This window comes from Rhinolophus sinicus, linkage group LG09 (assembly GCF_036562045.2).
Source record: "Rhinolophus sinicus isolate RSC01 linkage group LG09, ASM3656204v1, whole genome shotgun sequence".
NCBI classification, from domain to species: domain Eukaryota; kingdom Metazoa; phylum Chordata; class Mammalia; order Chiroptera; family Rhinolophidae; genus Rhinolophus; species Rhinolophus sinicus.
This window is the reverse complement of record NC_133758.1, coordinates 31,241,156-31,259,588: the sequence shown is the minus strand read 5'-3', so window position 1 is coordinate 31,259,588 and position 18,433 is coordinate 31,241,156. Positions and strand designations below refer to the sequence as shown.

The following is an 18,433-nucleotide window of genomic DNA, read 5'->3' as shown; positions in this document are numbered from 1 at the left end:
GCACTATACACAATAGCCAAGACCTGGAAACAACCGAAATGCCCATCAGTAGATGACTGGATTAAGAAACTGTGGTACATTTATACAATGGAGTATTACGCAGCCATAAAGAAGAAAGAAATCTTACCATTTGCAACAACATGGATGGACCTAGAGAACATTATGTTAAGTGAAATAAGTCAGAAAGAGAAAGACAAATACCATATGATCTCACTTATATGCGGAATCTAAAGAAAAGAATAAGTGAATGAACTAATCAGAGACAGTTTTGGAAACATGGAGGAAAAACAGAGGGTTGCTAGAGGGGCAGGGGGGTGCGGATAAGGGGAAGGTGAGAGGTTTTGAAAAATAGTCGGTAACCACAAGATGGTCATGGGGGTTTGAAAATTAATTTGGGGAATGTACAGAGGGATAGTGGATGGGGGGAGGGGCGTTCACACAGTGTGAGGGATATAAATGATAAACGTCTAAGTTTTGCTTTGTCTTGTGCACCTGAAACTAATAAAAAAAAATGGGGAAAAAAATAGTCTTCTAATTATGGAAAAGAGGGGAATTGTCATTTATTAGTTACTTAGGAAAAAGAAACAGACCTATGTTTATAAACAGTGCCATCTTAGACTGAATTGAGAATGTTCCAAATGATAAGAAGGCTGTCATTTCCCAACATCCGCCCCACAGACATGAAGAACTTAAGAACTCTGCAGTTCCAGCAGGAGAGCTGGGAACACTTTCACTCCAGTGTTAGGGTCACCCATTGTTCCACCATGACAATGTGTGCCTATACACCTAACATTACTGCTCTTGAGCAATACAGATACACACACACACACACACACACACACACACACACACACAGCCATTGTCCCAAAGGCACATGGTGTTGGATAAAACATGGTTATCTAAAAGAGCTGAGATCCCAGCACAGTGCAGCAAACAGACGCCACACTCCTTATGGGCGTCTCCCCTTGGTACCCTTGGGTCCTTTTGATCAAGCTCTTGGCAGGGTTCCCCAGTCCTTCAGAGACATTCTCATAACTATGAACCTCACATGACAGTCCAAATTTTGATCATTTTCCTTCCAGAAAGTTCCTTTTTACCCATGCCAAGTTGCTCCCAGCTTCACTTTGCAGTCTTGAAGCCCTTACTGATAGTAAGAGGGAGGTGAGGGTGATACCAGCTGCTATGGAGCAGGAGTCCTAGTTTTGTTCCAAGTCAAATGAAATCAAATGAAACCAAATGAAACCAAATGTCCTTAAATGTCATGGACTCTCTTACCCCAGAACAGCAGGTTCCTTCCTGACTTGAAAGTACCACTGAGAGTCATTTTTTCCCAGAATAAAAATGGTTTTCTCATTTTTAATAGCATTTTCTATTTTTTTAAGTTTGCCTCATTAGGTACCTGTATCAATGTATGTATATGTATATTTACATTCCCCAAAGAATTAATTATCTTCTCCTTTGGCTCAAAGTATATTTTATAATGTGTATTATGAGCTAGAGAAACATATTACAAAGCAACATAAGAATTCCAACCTAATGTTATGCAAATAAGTTCATGGTCAAGCTCAACTAGCACATCATATTTCTAGCTCAAACCTGGTTATGTATTAGGACAACCTACGGTGGTTTTAAAAAGCACAAATGCTCTGCTCCAGCCCCAGATTCAGTAAATTCAGGTATTTGTATTTTTGGTACAGTCTCTAGGCTGGTGTGATGGACACCACATCTGAGAACTACAATGGCAGGTAACATTCCAGGAAGTTTGAATCACTGGTAGTATATCGAGCTGGTCATTACACTAAAATAGTGAGCTCATGCCCCTTGCCCCCAAAACAAGACCCTAGTTCCAAAAACAGAAGATAATGTTCAAAGTAAAAGACAAAGTCAGAAACCCATTATAGCCATTTATTTTAGTAACAGTATTTTCCTAATTTCAGGGGCTCATCTCTCAATAAAGGACTAGGAAGTAAAAGGAAAAGCAGTTATACCTTGCCTCAGGAAAGAGCTCTGAATGCTTTTTTATTATATTGCCAAAGATTAGGACTAGAATGTAAATCTGAGAAAGTCATATGAGAGGCCTCTTTCATTAACAGAAATGGAAACAGGCACGTATATACTACCAATAAATCAATTAAAGGAGGAAAAGGAGCTTGAAATGGCCTTCATTGCAGTTATTAACTTCAGAGAGTGCAGCAGTTGGTGATTGCTGAACCCAGCATCTTCTTGTCAACCACCTGGAGCAAAATGGAGGAAAATAAAGCATGGAAACAATGTCATCATACTAAACACAAAGTCTGCAAGTCTTCAGTATTTGTCAAAATGGAGCAAAAGCAAAGCAGAGCCAGACGTTTCTGAAAACATTGTCGTTTCTGAAAACATTGTCGGCTTTTGCAGATTGAAAACTGTGAGAGTGTGAATTGGTGTGTGAGTTGCTGTGTTTATATGTGTCTAGGTTGACATAAATCTGGAGGCTGGAAATTATTTTAATCACCATGATTATTTCCAGTATAACAGTGTATTAAAATAAGAGGATCCCTTTAAGACGTGTCCCACAAAGAAATCTCAGTGAAATTTGAGAGTGCTGTGGACTCTTCCCCTCTCCATTCTCCTTTTGGCCTGGTAGTTACTGAATTCTATCAACTTCTTTTCAGTTTACCAGTTTCAGAAAAATCTTAATTAGTGTGGAACAGTGGCAGATGGAATAAGATTACTGGCAATTAGAATTCATACCAGCCTAGGAATTTAAATATTAAAAGCAAAAAAGAAAAAGTGGATTCAATTTCCTGCCCTGCCAGAAAATACTGTATGTTTTTGAGCATCCAATTTACCTGCCCGAGTCTTAAGTTCTTCCACTGTAACTTGGAAATTATAATATCTCCCCCACCTCCTCACAAGGTTATAGGGAAAAGCATTTTATAATCTTCAGAAACTTATACAAATGGAAGACACCATTAGGTTAAACTTCTACCTTTAAAATGTCTTCTATGTCATATGTAATAGAAATGTATGTTTATTGTGGATGATATTGGAGTGAAGATGTGAAGGAAGTAGCGAGGATGTGATATTTCCATGTGAACTTATTCTCACTTTGCCAAAATACAGTTCACATTTCTTCTAACACTTTGTGTCCTACATTTAGATTTATTCTTTATGTCTTGCTGTTTCCCACACTGTCCTACTCTGTTATTTCATTCCTCCCGCATATATAGGGGCAAAGAGTTGGAACTCTCCCTGACCAGTTTTCAGCCCTCTTTTAATGACTATGCTGGAACAAGGGTGACTTGGTGAACTCACCTCCTACGAACTCATTATTGCCATGAGAGCCACAGATTGTTTCCTAACGTGTGAAGTGCTGTGGGAGAGCAAAAGCTGAGGTCCTCACCCCTGCTCTTCCCATGAGAACTGCCAATCACCAAGTCCTATTGAATGCTTTCTAAATCTCTCTGAAATCAATCTTTTAGCATAAAACAGAATATCCTCACTCCTGAATCACAGAAGTATCCAGCTAACTGGACTCTTCCCTTCATTATGTACTCCCACCCCCTACCCCCTTGGCTACACAATCTCTCCTCCACTCACCATGCTGGAGTAATCTTAACAAAAACCTAAATCTGTACACATCAGTTCCCTACTTACACTTTGGATGGCACCCTGTCTCTTATAGGAAAGCCCTATACTGTCTAGACATGACAAATAAGGCTCTCTAGATGTGCTGTCTGTTCACCTCTCCAGCATCTCCTCAGAGATGCGCTCAGCAATACTGAACTTGCACTCAGCAATACTGAACTATCCCCAATTCCCAAATGCACTGTATACCCTTTTTAAAGCTCCATGCTTTTTCATGATTCCCTCTAACTATAATTGCCCTTCCTTTGCTCTTTTCTATCTGGAAAATTTCTATTCACCCTTTAAAACTCTTTTCCAGAGTCACCCTTTCTTTGATGCCTTTTTCAGATCTTTCCAGAAATAAACTATATTTAGCAGTGCATACTTTCATTATTGTACATACTACACCAAATTAAAATTATTTGTTAAAATAACGTGTTTCCCTTTCAAAACGGTGAGCTTTTTAAGGGCAAGGATCATGTCTTACTAATCTTTGGATATTGAGAAACTAGTAGGGTGTCTGAAAATCATAGTTACATTATAAACATTTCTGAAGAAAATGAATGGATGGATTCTCATAAGTGAAAACAACACATACCCTGTATAATTCGTGAGGCTGAGCTCTAGTTAATGGAAAAAAAAATCTGATGGGCTCATCACTTATTTATCATTGTTAGTTCTGTTTTGCTCTTTTGATGTTCATGTAATCTTCTGGTAAATTCTAAGATTGTAAGCATCTCATCTACTTGAAGGAGCAACACAAACTTACCCCAATTAGGCCTATTAGTGAGCCATGCACTTTGTGACATTGTGTTATCACAGATGGGTTATTTTCCCTTCATCTTCTCCATACGACTTTGAGGAGCTATTGTTATACTGAAAGTCATGAAAAGCTAAGCTTGACAACTTCAGAAGTAAAATTGCTCACTAAACGGAGCCCCTCCTTCCCCTACTGAAAGTGTTGCTCTTCTCTCTTTCTAAAGCCATGAGAATGTGTGTCTCAGGCATGTGTCTCAAATCCTACCGATCAAAGTTAAATTGCAAACTAAGGCTCCCAGAATGGGGCTCCTTGCCTGTTGGATTCATGAGCTTACTTTGTCTGCAAGTTCCACTATTGAATCAATGTAAGCTGTAAACTAGCGTGTCTCCCTTTTTCACTATTATGACTGTGATCAATGGGTAATAAGTGAGTATTCTCAATTTTATCTGACAGTGCTGCTTCCCAGGAAACTTGGGGAGTAAAACGAGAAGTGTGTAATTTTTCCTTTTATATTTATGATTATATTCCATGCTTTCTATTATTTCACACCACTGAGTTTTTCCTTCTTTTCCTCATAAGGTATATATTTTACTTAGAAGTGAGAATTAATACGTATTGTGTAACAAATGATGGTTCTTTTATGAGTTAATTAACCAAAAAAAAAAAAAAAGAAGAAGAAGAAGAAGAAGAGGAAAAAGGTAATAAATAGACCAAAAGATGATATCAACATAGTTTGCATCTAATTCAACGTCTGTTTCATAAGACAAGGTTTTGGTTTAAAATGTATGGCCCTAGATTACTATAGATATAGTTTCTCTCCTTTCAAATAATTATCTCTGAAACTAGTACAATTTGAATTTTACTCTTTTCTGAGTCCGTTTTTGAAAATACAATTGAGGTCTATTTCATGGAAAGCAGACTTGTCTCTTTGTTTTTGTTTTTTGTTTGTTTTGTACAATAAGTATACCTAGTATTTGTTCATTGGATTTTGCTAGGCGCTGTGAAGAATTTAAAATTTTTGACGTTGCTGCCCTTAAAACCCTTACAGTGAATCACACAAAAAATCAACTAGACAAAGAGGTGTCACAACAGTAAAAGATGAGTAACACAGGCAGTAAGTCCTTGGAGTTCAGAAGCCAGTCTTTACCTCCCTGACATTTTCAATCAGAGTTTTCCAGCCTGCCATCCTTTGTGATTTATTTTTAATGTTGTTGTTTTTTTTTTATCTCATTTCAGCATATAGACAGATACAAGAACATATCACTGGTTCTATCCCCTATCTCTCTTTTGACTCAGCTCTACTTCCCATCTCTTGAAATAAAAATTGGAGGCTATATCCAGACTATTTTGTGAATGTCAGCTTCGTATCTATCGACTTCCTCTGGAGTAATGATGGGGTTAGGTGAACCAGGGGGGACATGTTTTTCTTCGGATATCTCTCTATATGAGTATATTAACCATACCTACATATTTAAAATCTCACAAAAAGGAAAATATTTCATCGTGTTCAGCAGTGAATTGTTACCAAAGCTTCATTAAAAACTCTGCTCCTTTCCAATTATTATTTAACCTGACCCTGGTTATATTATCAACCATTGTGGATGGGTACACATTTTCCTTAACTCTGTAAAAAGGCTGATCCATGCCCTTCTTTCCTTGTCTGGAAATAGGCAAATAATCCTTGACTCATGAAAGCAACTGCTGAGGCTGTTTGACCAGTTTGACTGACAGCACAATGTTTCACCACCAATTTTTCCTTTTACCTTCGAGTGAGTCAATTTGTACATAGCACTATTACTGCCTCTTGAGCACTCTTCTGCAAATACTTCTGTTAAATTGACCCCCAGGAAATAACCTCTCTCACATTCACATACCTTTCTTTCCACTTCTACAGCTATAAGTCCCTCATTGTGTTTTCATTGCTTGTATGCTTTTGCATCTCCCCTATTAGAGTGTAAGAACCTTGAGGGCAGGAGCTATGACTTGATCACTGTTGTATACCCAGAATTTCATTTGGTGTCTGGAGTATGGAAGGTACTCAATAATGATTTGTTAAGCTCAGCACCATACCCACCCAATCATAGAGAGTTAGGGGAATTTCGGAGGAAGATACACTTAAGTTGAGACCTGAAGGGTAACCGTAAGTTAGCTAAACATAGGGAGAGGGCAATCCAGACAAAAAAATAACATGGACAAAGACCCATATTTGAGAAAAAGCAGGCAAAAAGATCAGCTATGCCTTATATTTACCCGGCCTGAGATTCAAAATATAGTGGTATACGTATAAATGTATACACGTCTGTGAGAGAGAGGAAACCTTATTTTTTTAAGTTTTATTAGATATACTGAAAAGCTAACTCCATCAACCTATAAAACCCTTGCTATTTAGCCCAAAACCCTCTATCTGACTAAACAACATTTCCATTAACTTTCTCATTAATTTCTTTTTCCTCAAGTCAAATTTTAACTTTTTGTATCTTTTTTCATTCTCTGTTTTGCTGGTATTTTTAAAAATAGATCCACTGCAGACAATAGTATGTTTATTTAATTAGAGAGATGTGACCCAACCTAACCACCTTGCATGAAATGATGTATACAAAAACTATTGCAGTTTCCACACACACAACTTAGGAATGAACATTTAGAAAATTACCTGCTTCTAAAATGAGGTTTTGGGGTGCACAAGGGACAACTTGCAGCAGAATGTGGTGGAAGGCATACAGGTCTTAGAGTCTAAACGTCTATGCCATTAACTACACTAAGTTCATGAGACTCTCAATCTCATCATTTATTGAATGAGATCCATAATAACTGCTATATTCTTCATAGGTATTCCCAAAATTGAAAGAATATATGTGAAATGAATCACCTAATCAATTGTAGACGGTTGTATTCAGTTATAGCACAAGGTCATTTGCTATTGTAGTTGTCATATGTTAAAAAGTAAAAATGGTATACCCCCTACAACAACAACATTATATATGGAAAAATATGTACAGCAATTTAAGTTAGTGAAAATATAACTTTTGAAAAACACAGTTTTAAATAGTTCGTCTGTGTTTGTGGCCTAACTACAGCAAGTGCATTTACATAGAAATAGCTGTTTGCCTCAAGCATGAGGATAATATATATTGTAACCATTTTGTCTCATAGAATGATTGAAGATAGTGGGAAAAGAGGAAATACCATGGCAGAAAGAAGACAGCTGTTTGCAGAGATGAGTAAGTATTTAACTTTTAAGGAAGATCCTACAATTTCCATTGAATACTCATGGAGAGGCTAGGTATAACCATTTAATCCTTATGACATGTGTACTTTTCCTTAAAGTCCTAAATTTGTTGCGTGAAATGTGCATTTTGGCATTTTTACCTTCTATTAGGTAAAAGTTAAATTACTCGGTGAATCATCATAATTTGTTACTCCACTATATATTTTATATGAAATAAAAAGTTTCATGGACCTAAATGTGTATGAGTATGTACAAGAGTATATGTATACACACACACACACACACACACACACACACACACACACACACATTCAATAAACACTATTTAGTGTGGCAGTAATACAGTCCACTAACCTTTAAAGTCTGTGTTCATCTTTCTGCACTATCTCAGTGTCCAGCACATTGTAGGTTCTAGACAACATTTGTGAAATGAAACCTTGAATGTCTTACCTACAAAAGCATATCATATGGTTATATGGAAAAGAGGAATCAGGCATGATTACCAGACCAAACTAGAAACTGTCATTTGGAGTTCATGCAGGGTGAAGAATCTGTCCTACAAACCAGTTCCTAAAAAGTGAAAAGGAAAACAAAAGTTTAGAAGAGCTTGGAGGTGACCTGCTATACTAGAGAAACCAAATCAATACAATATTTACTGATTCTGAAGCAGAACCATTAAACAAAGGCTACTGGTTTGTGTAAATCAGTGGTTGGTAGCAGCTCCCTTATAGACCATGTTTCTTATTCATAAGGAAGAAAACCTGCACATTAGGGGAAGAAAAACACATCTGAAATTAAATGTTATATAGAAAAAAAGTACAGTTCTATTACTGTCTTTTTATCGCTCCTTCCCTGCATAAGAAATGAGGATGAGCAGAAGTGAGTTGTAAGCCTTTTGCCCTGAGAAGGCAGTAGACAAAATTAGGTTTCTATGAAAATTCAAACTGATTGGCAAGAATGAGGGTCGGAGCAAATAAAGTCCCAGATAATAAGATTCATAGTTTCTTTTATCATTTCCTGATAATATGGTGCCACCAAGACAATGTTAGAACTAACAAAGAGAAAAGAAAATTAAAATTGATGTGGGGAATCTCAATCCTGTTCTTTCCCTCTTCCACTTTTAGAAACGTGTCTAAAATGCCTGTGAGTGTTTCAGCCATGACCTTCCAATTTCATAGGCCATGTGTGGTACTGTATCTTCACTCCTGGCATGGCTGGTCACCTGGAATTATGACCTTGTTGATAGAAATCTAACAGAGCAAGGAATCTGATTACTCCTTGCCCATATAAACAAAATTTCAAGCCGCACAGATATCCTCCCACATCATAGGTTCTTAGACTGAAAAGACAAGAGCCATGTCCATCAGGGGCCAGTGTTTTGACAGAAAAAGCAAAACATATTAATATTTAACATAAAAAAGCAGTAGTCTTGGGGAAGATCTTTAAATTTATCATTGTTACATTAAAGACTCTATCAGTCAACACACTGTAAATATTATAAAAGTGTGCTTATTTAATAATTTTTTTTAAACACTTATCTGAGTTTAAGTACATTATCTCAGTTCCTTCCGTGCCTGGTGAAGTGCCTGGCACAGAAAAATGCATATGTCACACATGCGTTTTGAATTGAAGTTGTCCAACTCAAAGAAAGATCGACATCAGTTTTATAGCCATAGAAAGAGAAAGGCTCTAAATTTTTCAAATGAGAGAGACTTAGGAAAATTGTGCATTTATTTTCAAAATTGTAATTTTGTCTTTTATAGAAAATTTTCAGGGTTGTCATGCATTTTATGAAATCATTTATGAGTTGTCCTGATTAGTGATCAGAATAGTTAAGCAAGCCACCCAAATATGTATCTTTCTTCATAGGGTATGCTAAATAATAAAGTCAGATGTTGGCCAAAGACCGGTAAACACATCTGACCTTTACAATCCATTAGTGAGCACCATGTTTAGATCAACACTAAGTAGGACATGTCCACAGTGAGTGGGATTTTGCCAGATAAAACATTTGACTGATTTCAAAGGGAAGAATTGATTTTTGATAGGTGGACTGTCACACAAAAGAGAAAAGCAATCTCACTGAGGATGTGTTAAGTGGTTGAAAAATATATGGATTATACCCTCGCTCTATCAGCAGGACACCAAAGAAAGACAAGGAAACTACTAGCTACTAGTATTACAGAAGACTGACACAGAAACTTGGAAAGTAACTTCTTCTAAGAATCTATGGTATCTAAACAGGGAGCTAAAAAAGGAAGAACTTGTAAATCTAGTCAGCTAAATATTATCTAGAAACATTAAAAAAAAAAAAAAACAGCAAAACAAAGTGCCAAAAAGAGTCTTTGTTTTGGAAATTACAAGTGCCAAAGAAAAATTGCCTGTGAAGGGTTAAGAAGGCAAGGAAGACTTTATTCAAGACTCTTGCAACAGGGGAGGGAGATTGAACTCAACTCCATAGAACAAAAGAAGGAGGTGGGGTGGCATTTAAGCACTGGGATGAGCTAGTGTAACAGTACTGAAGGATATTAGTGGGTAAGTTGGTCAATTGTGTTTGCTAATTGTCACAAGTAGGAAGTTAGGCTTCTACCTTCCCACAGAGACTGGGAGATTTCCTGCAATTATTGCACTTCAAAGAGATGGCTCCCATATCCTTGAGAAAGATGTTCCTGGGTTTTTAAACTGACAAAAAGCTGGGAGATTTATATCTCAAAGACAAAGAATTTACAATAGAAAGTTTTCTAAAGTAGATGCTCTAAGAAAAAGTTCAGAGGCCTAGAGTCAGGAAGAAGCCTGAATAAAGGTTAGTCAAGCCGAGGGGAACATTAAAGCATCTTGCCCTTACAAAGGCCAAGAACAGAGGACAGGCAATAATAATTAATAAGAAGAACAATTGATAAGAAATTTTGGCAAATTGAGGTGATTACAGCACATATGTGTTAAATATCTACCCTGACCTCATAACCACAAAACAGAAAGCAGAAAGAAATGAAATTAAGAGTAGCCTGGACTCACAAATAAGCAAAAAGGCCTAGCTTTATATATAAAACAACAACAACGATAACGATTGTGGCCACCTACTTTGATTAAAGAAATTCTTAATCAAAGAATTAGGCACTTAGGCAAAAAGTCCCTTCAGTATAATGCCCTAATTGTCAATTTATCTAGTGCCTTCTATTAAAGCTGAAAAGACTAGTTAAATGTAAATGTCATTCTCACCTTGGCCTTTCCAGCTGTTTAGCAGCTCAAACAAGTTTACCACACTGGCTTTTAGCAGAAGAGTTTGTTCTTAGAATTAAACTCACCTTCTTCTCTGTTTTCCTGCTCTCAGAGCACATTTACTCTGTCTTGTATGACACTTGTGAACACATCCGTGTCACTCACTATGGTGACCTCCTTAGGGACAGACTCTAGACCTTTTCCTTCAAATCCATTCACCTTAGATGTTGAATCAATGTTGATTTAAAAGCCTCCAGGGTACAGGATGGGTAGGTTTTAATGAGAGGAAAGTGGTTGGAAAACCCTCTTTCAGAACTTGGAAGGTTTCCTAACAGGAGGAAGGTCTTGGAGAGAAAACAGAGTGACCTCTAGGTGAAGGAGGGACCAGAAATCAAAGGGAGGCAAATACAGGTACTCAACAAATACTGTTGAATTGTTTCAATTCAGACTGTCCTTCTTCAAAATGTTGACTCCGGTCAGCAGGTGCATAGTTGGAATGGACCCCAGAGCGTGATTTTGCAATGCACAGTATGAGTTTTAGGAAAACAGACTTCAAATATTCAGAAAAATGACATGGATGGCCCACTACCATAGGCCACAGTGGATACAGTGACCATTTTTATTTGATTCTTCTTCTCTCATGCATTCAGCCTCTTTAAGGTGTTAGCACCATGGCTCTCTATCCTGCAAGTTACCTCATGTCACCATCCTAGTCTGTTTCCTTGTATTTTCTGACCACTCTTCCTCTCTTTTTCTTTCTTTTTGTACCCTCCAGAACCCCTGCAGTCAGGTTTTACCAAAGTGATGTTCTTGAGTAATTCTTTCCATATGTAATTTGACTTTATCTCAAGGCCTCACCATTATGGTTAGGGCTCTCAAGTATTGAAGGATTCCTTCAAAACCACCTGCCACATTCTCATGAACGAGTTTATCCAGAATAATCAGCATATAAACTCAATGACTTTTCCAGCTTTGCCTCCTCATAGTCAAAGCTTCTACTGATGAAGCAGTTTGAGGTGGACTCACCATTAAATGAACTAAGTAACCATCTCAAAAAAGTCAATGTCCCTGCCAGGGGTTCTGCCTTCCAGTATTTCCAAAGCCATGCAGTTCTTGAACAACTACCAGACAGTTGGGCACTGTTGAGAAGTGGGGAGGAAATTCCTATTCCTAATTGTGTGCCTCATTTTGTCACCTAGAATGTATAATAGGCTTACTTGTGCACACAGTCTCCTATGGAAAATTATTCACAGTCTTGGCCCAGTCAAGATGCATTGCTACAGTTTATATGTTTGTTGGTAATTCCTAAAATGTATTCCATAGTCAGGACTTCATATTCATATATTCAACTGCCACTGGATAGCTTCACTTGGACATCCCACAAGCAACTCAAACTCATTGAGCCCAAAACTAAAGTCTTCATCTTCACCCATCTATAACCTGTTCCTCCCTGTTTGTACCTTAACTTAGTGAGGGCCGCCCCATCCCATTGAGTTTGTTGCCTACAGTAGAAATTTAAGGATTACCTTTGACCCCCATACGTCTTTACACTTTACCTCTCTCTCTCTCTCTCTCTCTCTCTCTCTCTCTCTCTCTCTCTCTCTGTCTCACACACATCCAGTCAATCCCCAAGCATGGAAAAGAGTTCAGACACAGGGTTCATAGGCTTCATCTTTATTCTGTAAATATTTGTTGAGTGAATTTGAAAAATGAAAGATATTTAAGAATGTGAATGACTATATAAAAAAGTTTATAATGAGCTATCAAAACATAGGAGACAAAACATACATTAATTGTGTTAAACTGTTCTGAGTGTAATGAAGTTAAAGCCAAAAATTAGGTAAGACTTGTTGGTAGGTTGGTTGGTTGGTTGGTTGGTTGGTTGGTTGGTTGGTTGGTTGGTTGGTTGGTTGGATAGATTGTTGGATGGATAGATGAATAAATGGAAAGCAAGAAAGAAGGAAGGAGGAAGAAAGGGAGAAAGAGAGGGAGAGAGTAAGAAAAGAAGAGACAGAGGGAGAAAGGGAAGAGAAAAAATCTTGAAAAGGAAAGCTAAATAAAGGAAAAACAGGATTTATAGGCGATAACAGTGTGATCAATCAGAATTTCTTAACTGTATTTTTGCTTTCATCTTTATCACTTTCTTCCAACTGTGATGTGGGTATGAGAGGTTTGAGGAGATGGTGCAAGAACATTAAGTTGCTTTCAATGAATTAGCTTAAAATTTTTTATTATGAAAAGTTTCAAATGCATACAAAAGTAGAGAAAATAGCATTTAGTTCTGCCCTTAATTATTTACCTCTAACCCCCACTGTATTATTATGAAACAAATCTCAGACATTCTTTAAATGAGCTGAATTTCTATGTTTTAAAGAATTATATCCCAGTGATATAATAATAATGGAAAAAACACTATCCTTGATTTTGTGAAAGAATGAAGAGAACATTGGGAAAAAAGAAAGATAAGGAAAAGCTGTACTCATTTTTTTATTACAAAGGGAGACTATAGATTCTTGGGAATCTAAGGTATGAAATTCATATAAGTTTCATGATAAATGGATTTTTTTTTCAGATCATGAACAAAAGATAGTGGTAATCCTAGACATTTCAACATGCTAAGAACAAAGATTTCTCTATTGACTTCATTTCCTTATTCATTTATTCAAATTCCATCTTTTTTATAGAGGAATTAATTCAGCTAATTTCCCTTTTTAATAAGACTGTTATCTCAGAAAAATACCATAAGATAAAAATGAACCTTAATTTCAGTGAGATACTGACAAAGTCTCTTAGGTTGTGCATGTGTTAGAGAAACATGGCTGGACCACTATATAGTTTAGTCGATTTATAGTGTTGTGACCATGTCAGGAGGCTAAGTAACTAGTCAATCAACTTGGAGGATGGCTCTAGTACTACCCTGGAAGAGTCTGTTTGCGGCCCTTCAGGTACTTGATTTTAAGCAACAACTTGGCTACAGAAGACATGCATCTATTCCCAGGGAGGGTATGAATTTATACACTTTCAAGAAGAGACTCTACATGTAAAACTGATTCCAGTTCATGGTTTATTGGGGCAAACACAAAGAAATGTATTTTAACAAGGTGTATAAACAGAGCAAGAGTCTAATGCCATGTTTCAGGTCAGTTGTTTTGTTTTATTTCGTCCCAGAACTCATTATGGACCCTGTTGCCACTTACACTGTCTATGCAAGGTAGTGTACTGCTATATCTGAAAAGCTGAATTTCACTGCTCCCCATATCCCTTTTAATATTCAGAACTACCCTCAGCCAGGAAGAACTTACACAAATAGGGAACTCACACACCTCCGGACCCATTCCTGATTTTTAAATAAAATAGAGAGTCAGTTAAGTCCACATCGTGACAGGGTAGGTGAGCAGTCAGTGCCTCCTGCCCCGAAACGTTACTCTACTCCCCTCTTTACTGCATCTTGGAGAGGTGCACCTTTGCCAAAGTGCCCCTAGGGCCTCAGTGAGGGAGGTGCAGAGGAGCGAGGGTTTCTGTTCCCAGAGGATAAGATGTTTCTGGAGCTATGGAATTTAATTGTGTGCTGCTTCACAATCCTTTTAGGTTTAAAACATTCTTGAAGAACTTACACAAATAATCTATGTCCCTGATGTCTTCCTTGGAAGGATTGTTTACAGATATTGAGACTCCTGATTGTTGAGCCAAACTCAGCATCACTGAAACGATATCCTCATCCAGAGGAAAAGGCAGATTTAGCGCTCGGGTATTCTGATAGCTACACTGTCTGGTTATCAGGCATCCTAGAGTGTTCATTTTTCACATAAGCCTCTCAGATTTACAGAGAACATGAAACTGGGAAGCCCCTTTGAAATGTCAATGACAAAACCAAAAATGTTTTAAAATATCAGAAAGGTTAGAAGCATGAGCTAAAAATTAAAAGAAACTAACCGGATACAGATGAAGTCCTACCTTTAGCCCCCAGAGAAGCATTTAAATAGGAAAAGAAAACATCTGACTTCATATAAGTACATATGATTTTTTTAATGAACTGCAGGCTTACAAAGAGCCCAAAGAATGAGTCATCTATAAAAAAAAAAATATTTATTAGTAGATGGCCTCATCAAAGGTGATAATAATTCCTTGCTATATATTCTATACAGGTGAGACAGTGGCTGTGGCATTTGGTTTAATTTTCTATATATGTGTATCATTTTAGGAGACATTAACCAGGCATAGAATGGATGACTAGAATCATTAAGGGCCTCAAAACCTTGCCTGATTCTGAGAATAATAATAGCAGCATCCATGTATTGCAGTCCTATTGTGTGCCGTGCTCAATGGTAGACATTGTACTTGAAATGGCTGTGCAGTCGAACATCTTCACCTAAAAAGTCAAGGAGAAGCTACTTCCCCAGCTAAACTGTAAACTGCATGATGATAGGTACTTTTGTACATGATCTTCTGACGGTAATGAAGATGGTAATAATGATAATGATAGCAGCTTCCCAATGTTTGGGAAAGAAATTATCAAGTGACAGGGAGAAAAGATGATGTGGCTCCAGAAGGGAAACTAGGTCAGATGGATTGAAGTTACAGTGAGGCAAATTAAAGCTCAAATATACCGGGGGCACCAAAAAAATGTATACAATTGGTCAACGTTGCTCAAGCAGTTGTTCACCATAATCAGAAGGGTCTGGACGCTGATGGTAACCACTTTGAGCACCTCTGGTAATTGCAGAAGTCAAGTGTGACTTGTGTTCATCTTTGGTTATCAGTATATATATTGAGTATTACAATTTTAATAGTTTTTTTTCCTTTCTTAAAATGTGTATACATTTTTTTGACACCGTGTGTGTGTGTGTGTGTGTGTGTGTGTGTGTGTGTGTGTGTGTGTGTGTAAGAAATGGCTATCACTTATTGTTGCTCAGAAATGACACAGGAAGTCTTTAAGGAGGACCATCTCCTATCAAGCACTCTGTGTACCAGCTACCAAGTTTACCAGCCAGTAAAGTTGACATTGTTAGTTGATAACTGGTATCCTTATTTTATACATGAGGAAATTGGACATTAAGTTAAACTTGCCAAAGTGCACGCAACTAGGAAGTGACAGGTAAGGTTTTATTGACTGTAAAGTTTATTCATTTTCGCTAAGTTATAATCATCTCTATCATTGAAAATAATCTTACATGGATGCTGGCTAAATGTTTACCTCTTGAGAACATGTATAAGGGAATTCCTCAACTGGGTGAGGGTAAGTCCTTACCTCTTTTATCCTTCAAACACTCAGTATCAATGAACCTGTTTGTCAAGTAATAAACTTTCTTAATAATGAATATTTAATTATCTGCCCTTATAAAACCATAAAGTAATAGGATATTGATAGTATTTTTAAATGAATTGTAAGAGATCAGTTTGAGTTGAGGGACTGCTACATACTCTCTCTGTGAGGGACACTTGCTAATTTACCCCAAGTTTCATTAGGAAAGAACTTAATCAGTCTCCTAATATAATTACTTCCAGGATAGTTAATTTACCTGCTACTCTATTGTATTCTGAAGCATTTATATAGCACTTTTCCTGGTGAAGAGAAAGTTCATACTGGTCAAAATACACTTGTGTGCCTTTACATCAGTTATGAACCATAAACTTGGGCTTAAAGAAACCCAGATATTTAGAAGTGGAGGCAAGTGGACATTGGTTGGAAGTCTGGTATGTTCTGAACACATTCTAGAGATTAGCATATTCAGAGGAGGGTGGGAGGAATCTCAGCTGCTACACAACATCGCAGGGGATTGTGAGACCAGCCCAAGGCTGGCAGAGGTTCTGGGGTGGGGAGTAGTGGGAACTATTGTTCGGTGGGTAGGATGGGAAGAGCCTGAAGGGGGACTTGGATTCTGAGTAGAACATTCAGACCTGGTGCTGTGGATATCGCAAGCCATGCTGGATTCCTGAGTGGAAAAGTGCAATAGGAAAAGGCATTCAAGAATATAGGGAACGTGTTTCTCTATGTTAGAAAGGAACTGGAAGCCACAAAGTAAGAGTGGTGGTTGTTTTTAGAAAGGACTCTCCTCTGAGGTTGACAGAAAAGCTTACGAGAAAGATACTGGTAATAATGATGAATACTTACTTCGTACTCACCGGGTGCCAAGCAGTGTTCTCCATGCTTTAGGTATAGTCACTCATTCATCCTTACAATGACCAATGAATAAGTAGTAGTATGATCATCATCTCCATCTTCCAGATGAGGAAACTGAGATTTCTAAAATCAATTGGCCTAAGATCAGACAGAAAAGATGCCCAACATTCAGCATATGCTGCCTTTATAACCTTGTTCTAATGACTAACCACAGTGCATTTTAAAATGATTATTTGATGATATTACTATTTGATGTCATCTAACTGTTTAAGTCACAGCTGAGCAGATTGTTCTCTGAGTTGGCAGACACCACAAGGCTGAGGGGCTGATCCTAATCTCCAGTGTTGATTACATGTGCTCTCCTCCCCTAGAACCTGAAGGATACGGGACAGATCTTTTCAAGTCTTAAAGTTATATTTATATTCTAATAAAAGCAAAATTAAGTGTATGGGTTATATGTTATGTTGTTTTATTAAAACATTGTAAATTCCTTTCCACACACATGGCATACCATATGTGCACGTTTTCCCTTCCAGGGGCTCAAGATCTGGACCGCATCCGACTTTCCACCTACAGAACAGCATGCAAGCTTAGGTTCGTTCAGAAGAAATGCAATTGTAAGTATGCCAGTTGTTTGGACTAATTACCCTCACGAATCCTATGGTTTGCATTTGTTATTTAGTTTATTAAAACTAGGTTTTCTGCAGGTATTGATAAATCTATGTTTACACAACAATAAAAAGTATTATGATACACAAATGGCAGAGAGACTATTCCCAAGTAGTTCTGAAGGCTTAATTACTCTAAATTGGTAAAGTGTTCCATCCTGCCATTGGAATGGTTTCAATCTGGATGGATGTTTTTCTTCTTTTCTCTGTCCTTGGTATTATAAATGCAGTGCCATCAAAATGGTTTCCAAAAACTTTACAAAATATCAAACATTAGGTCCTCCTTCTAGTTGTATTTCCTTGTCAAGCATAGGAAAATGCTTGTAAGCTCCTGGAAAACAATCAAATCTCTTTCTGAAACTAGAAAATTAGTCCTTTGTGTCAGAGTATTAGCTATATTTGCCTACATCAGACATAGCAAGAGAAGAGACAACAATACTTCAAGAAACAAAGGAACCTGCTTCAGCTTTTTCCCAAATTTTCAAATGTAAGCAGCAAGCTAGATCACTAATCACAGTGAGCAGATTTACATTTGCTGCTGGTTCAATGCTTTCGTCATATTACCACATTCATTATCTCTTGGGGGAAATAAAATTACATTTTTTTTGAAAACTGACTGCTGTAAAAAAAATTAATAACTCTTCTCTTTCTAATTAGTAGTGGATGAATTTAAAAATGAAAACCATAATGTGCTCCTGAATATGTACACATAGTTGTTGAATAACTGCCATGGAGATTAGATACTTGGTGAATGTGGAAACCAGCCATGTGCACATCTCTACCCTCCCAGAGTCTCCAGCAGATGTCTCTTGGGGCACTGGGGAGGCCAC

The 18,433-nt window shown here is 37.5% G+C and overlaps 1 protein-coding gene across 41 annotated transcripts in view; it reads left to right on the top strand.

The window, feature by feature from the left end:
• DTNA (dystrobrevin alpha) overlaps positions 1-18,433 on the top strand; it is a 355,310-nt gene that overhangs the window by 221,859 nt on the left and 115,018 nt on the right. For all 41 annotated transcript variants that reach the window (XM_074340141.1, XM_074340145.1, XM_074340148.1 and 38 more), the window contains 2 exons: positions 7,520-7,587; positions 17,472-17,552. In XM_074340141.1, coding sequence (XP_074196242.1) covers positions 7,521-7,587; positions 17,472-17,552 — 148 coding nt within the window. In that variant the 5' untranslated portion in view covers position 7,520. The remainder of the gene's footprint in view (positions 1-7,519; positions 7,588-17,471; positions 17,553-18,433) is intronic.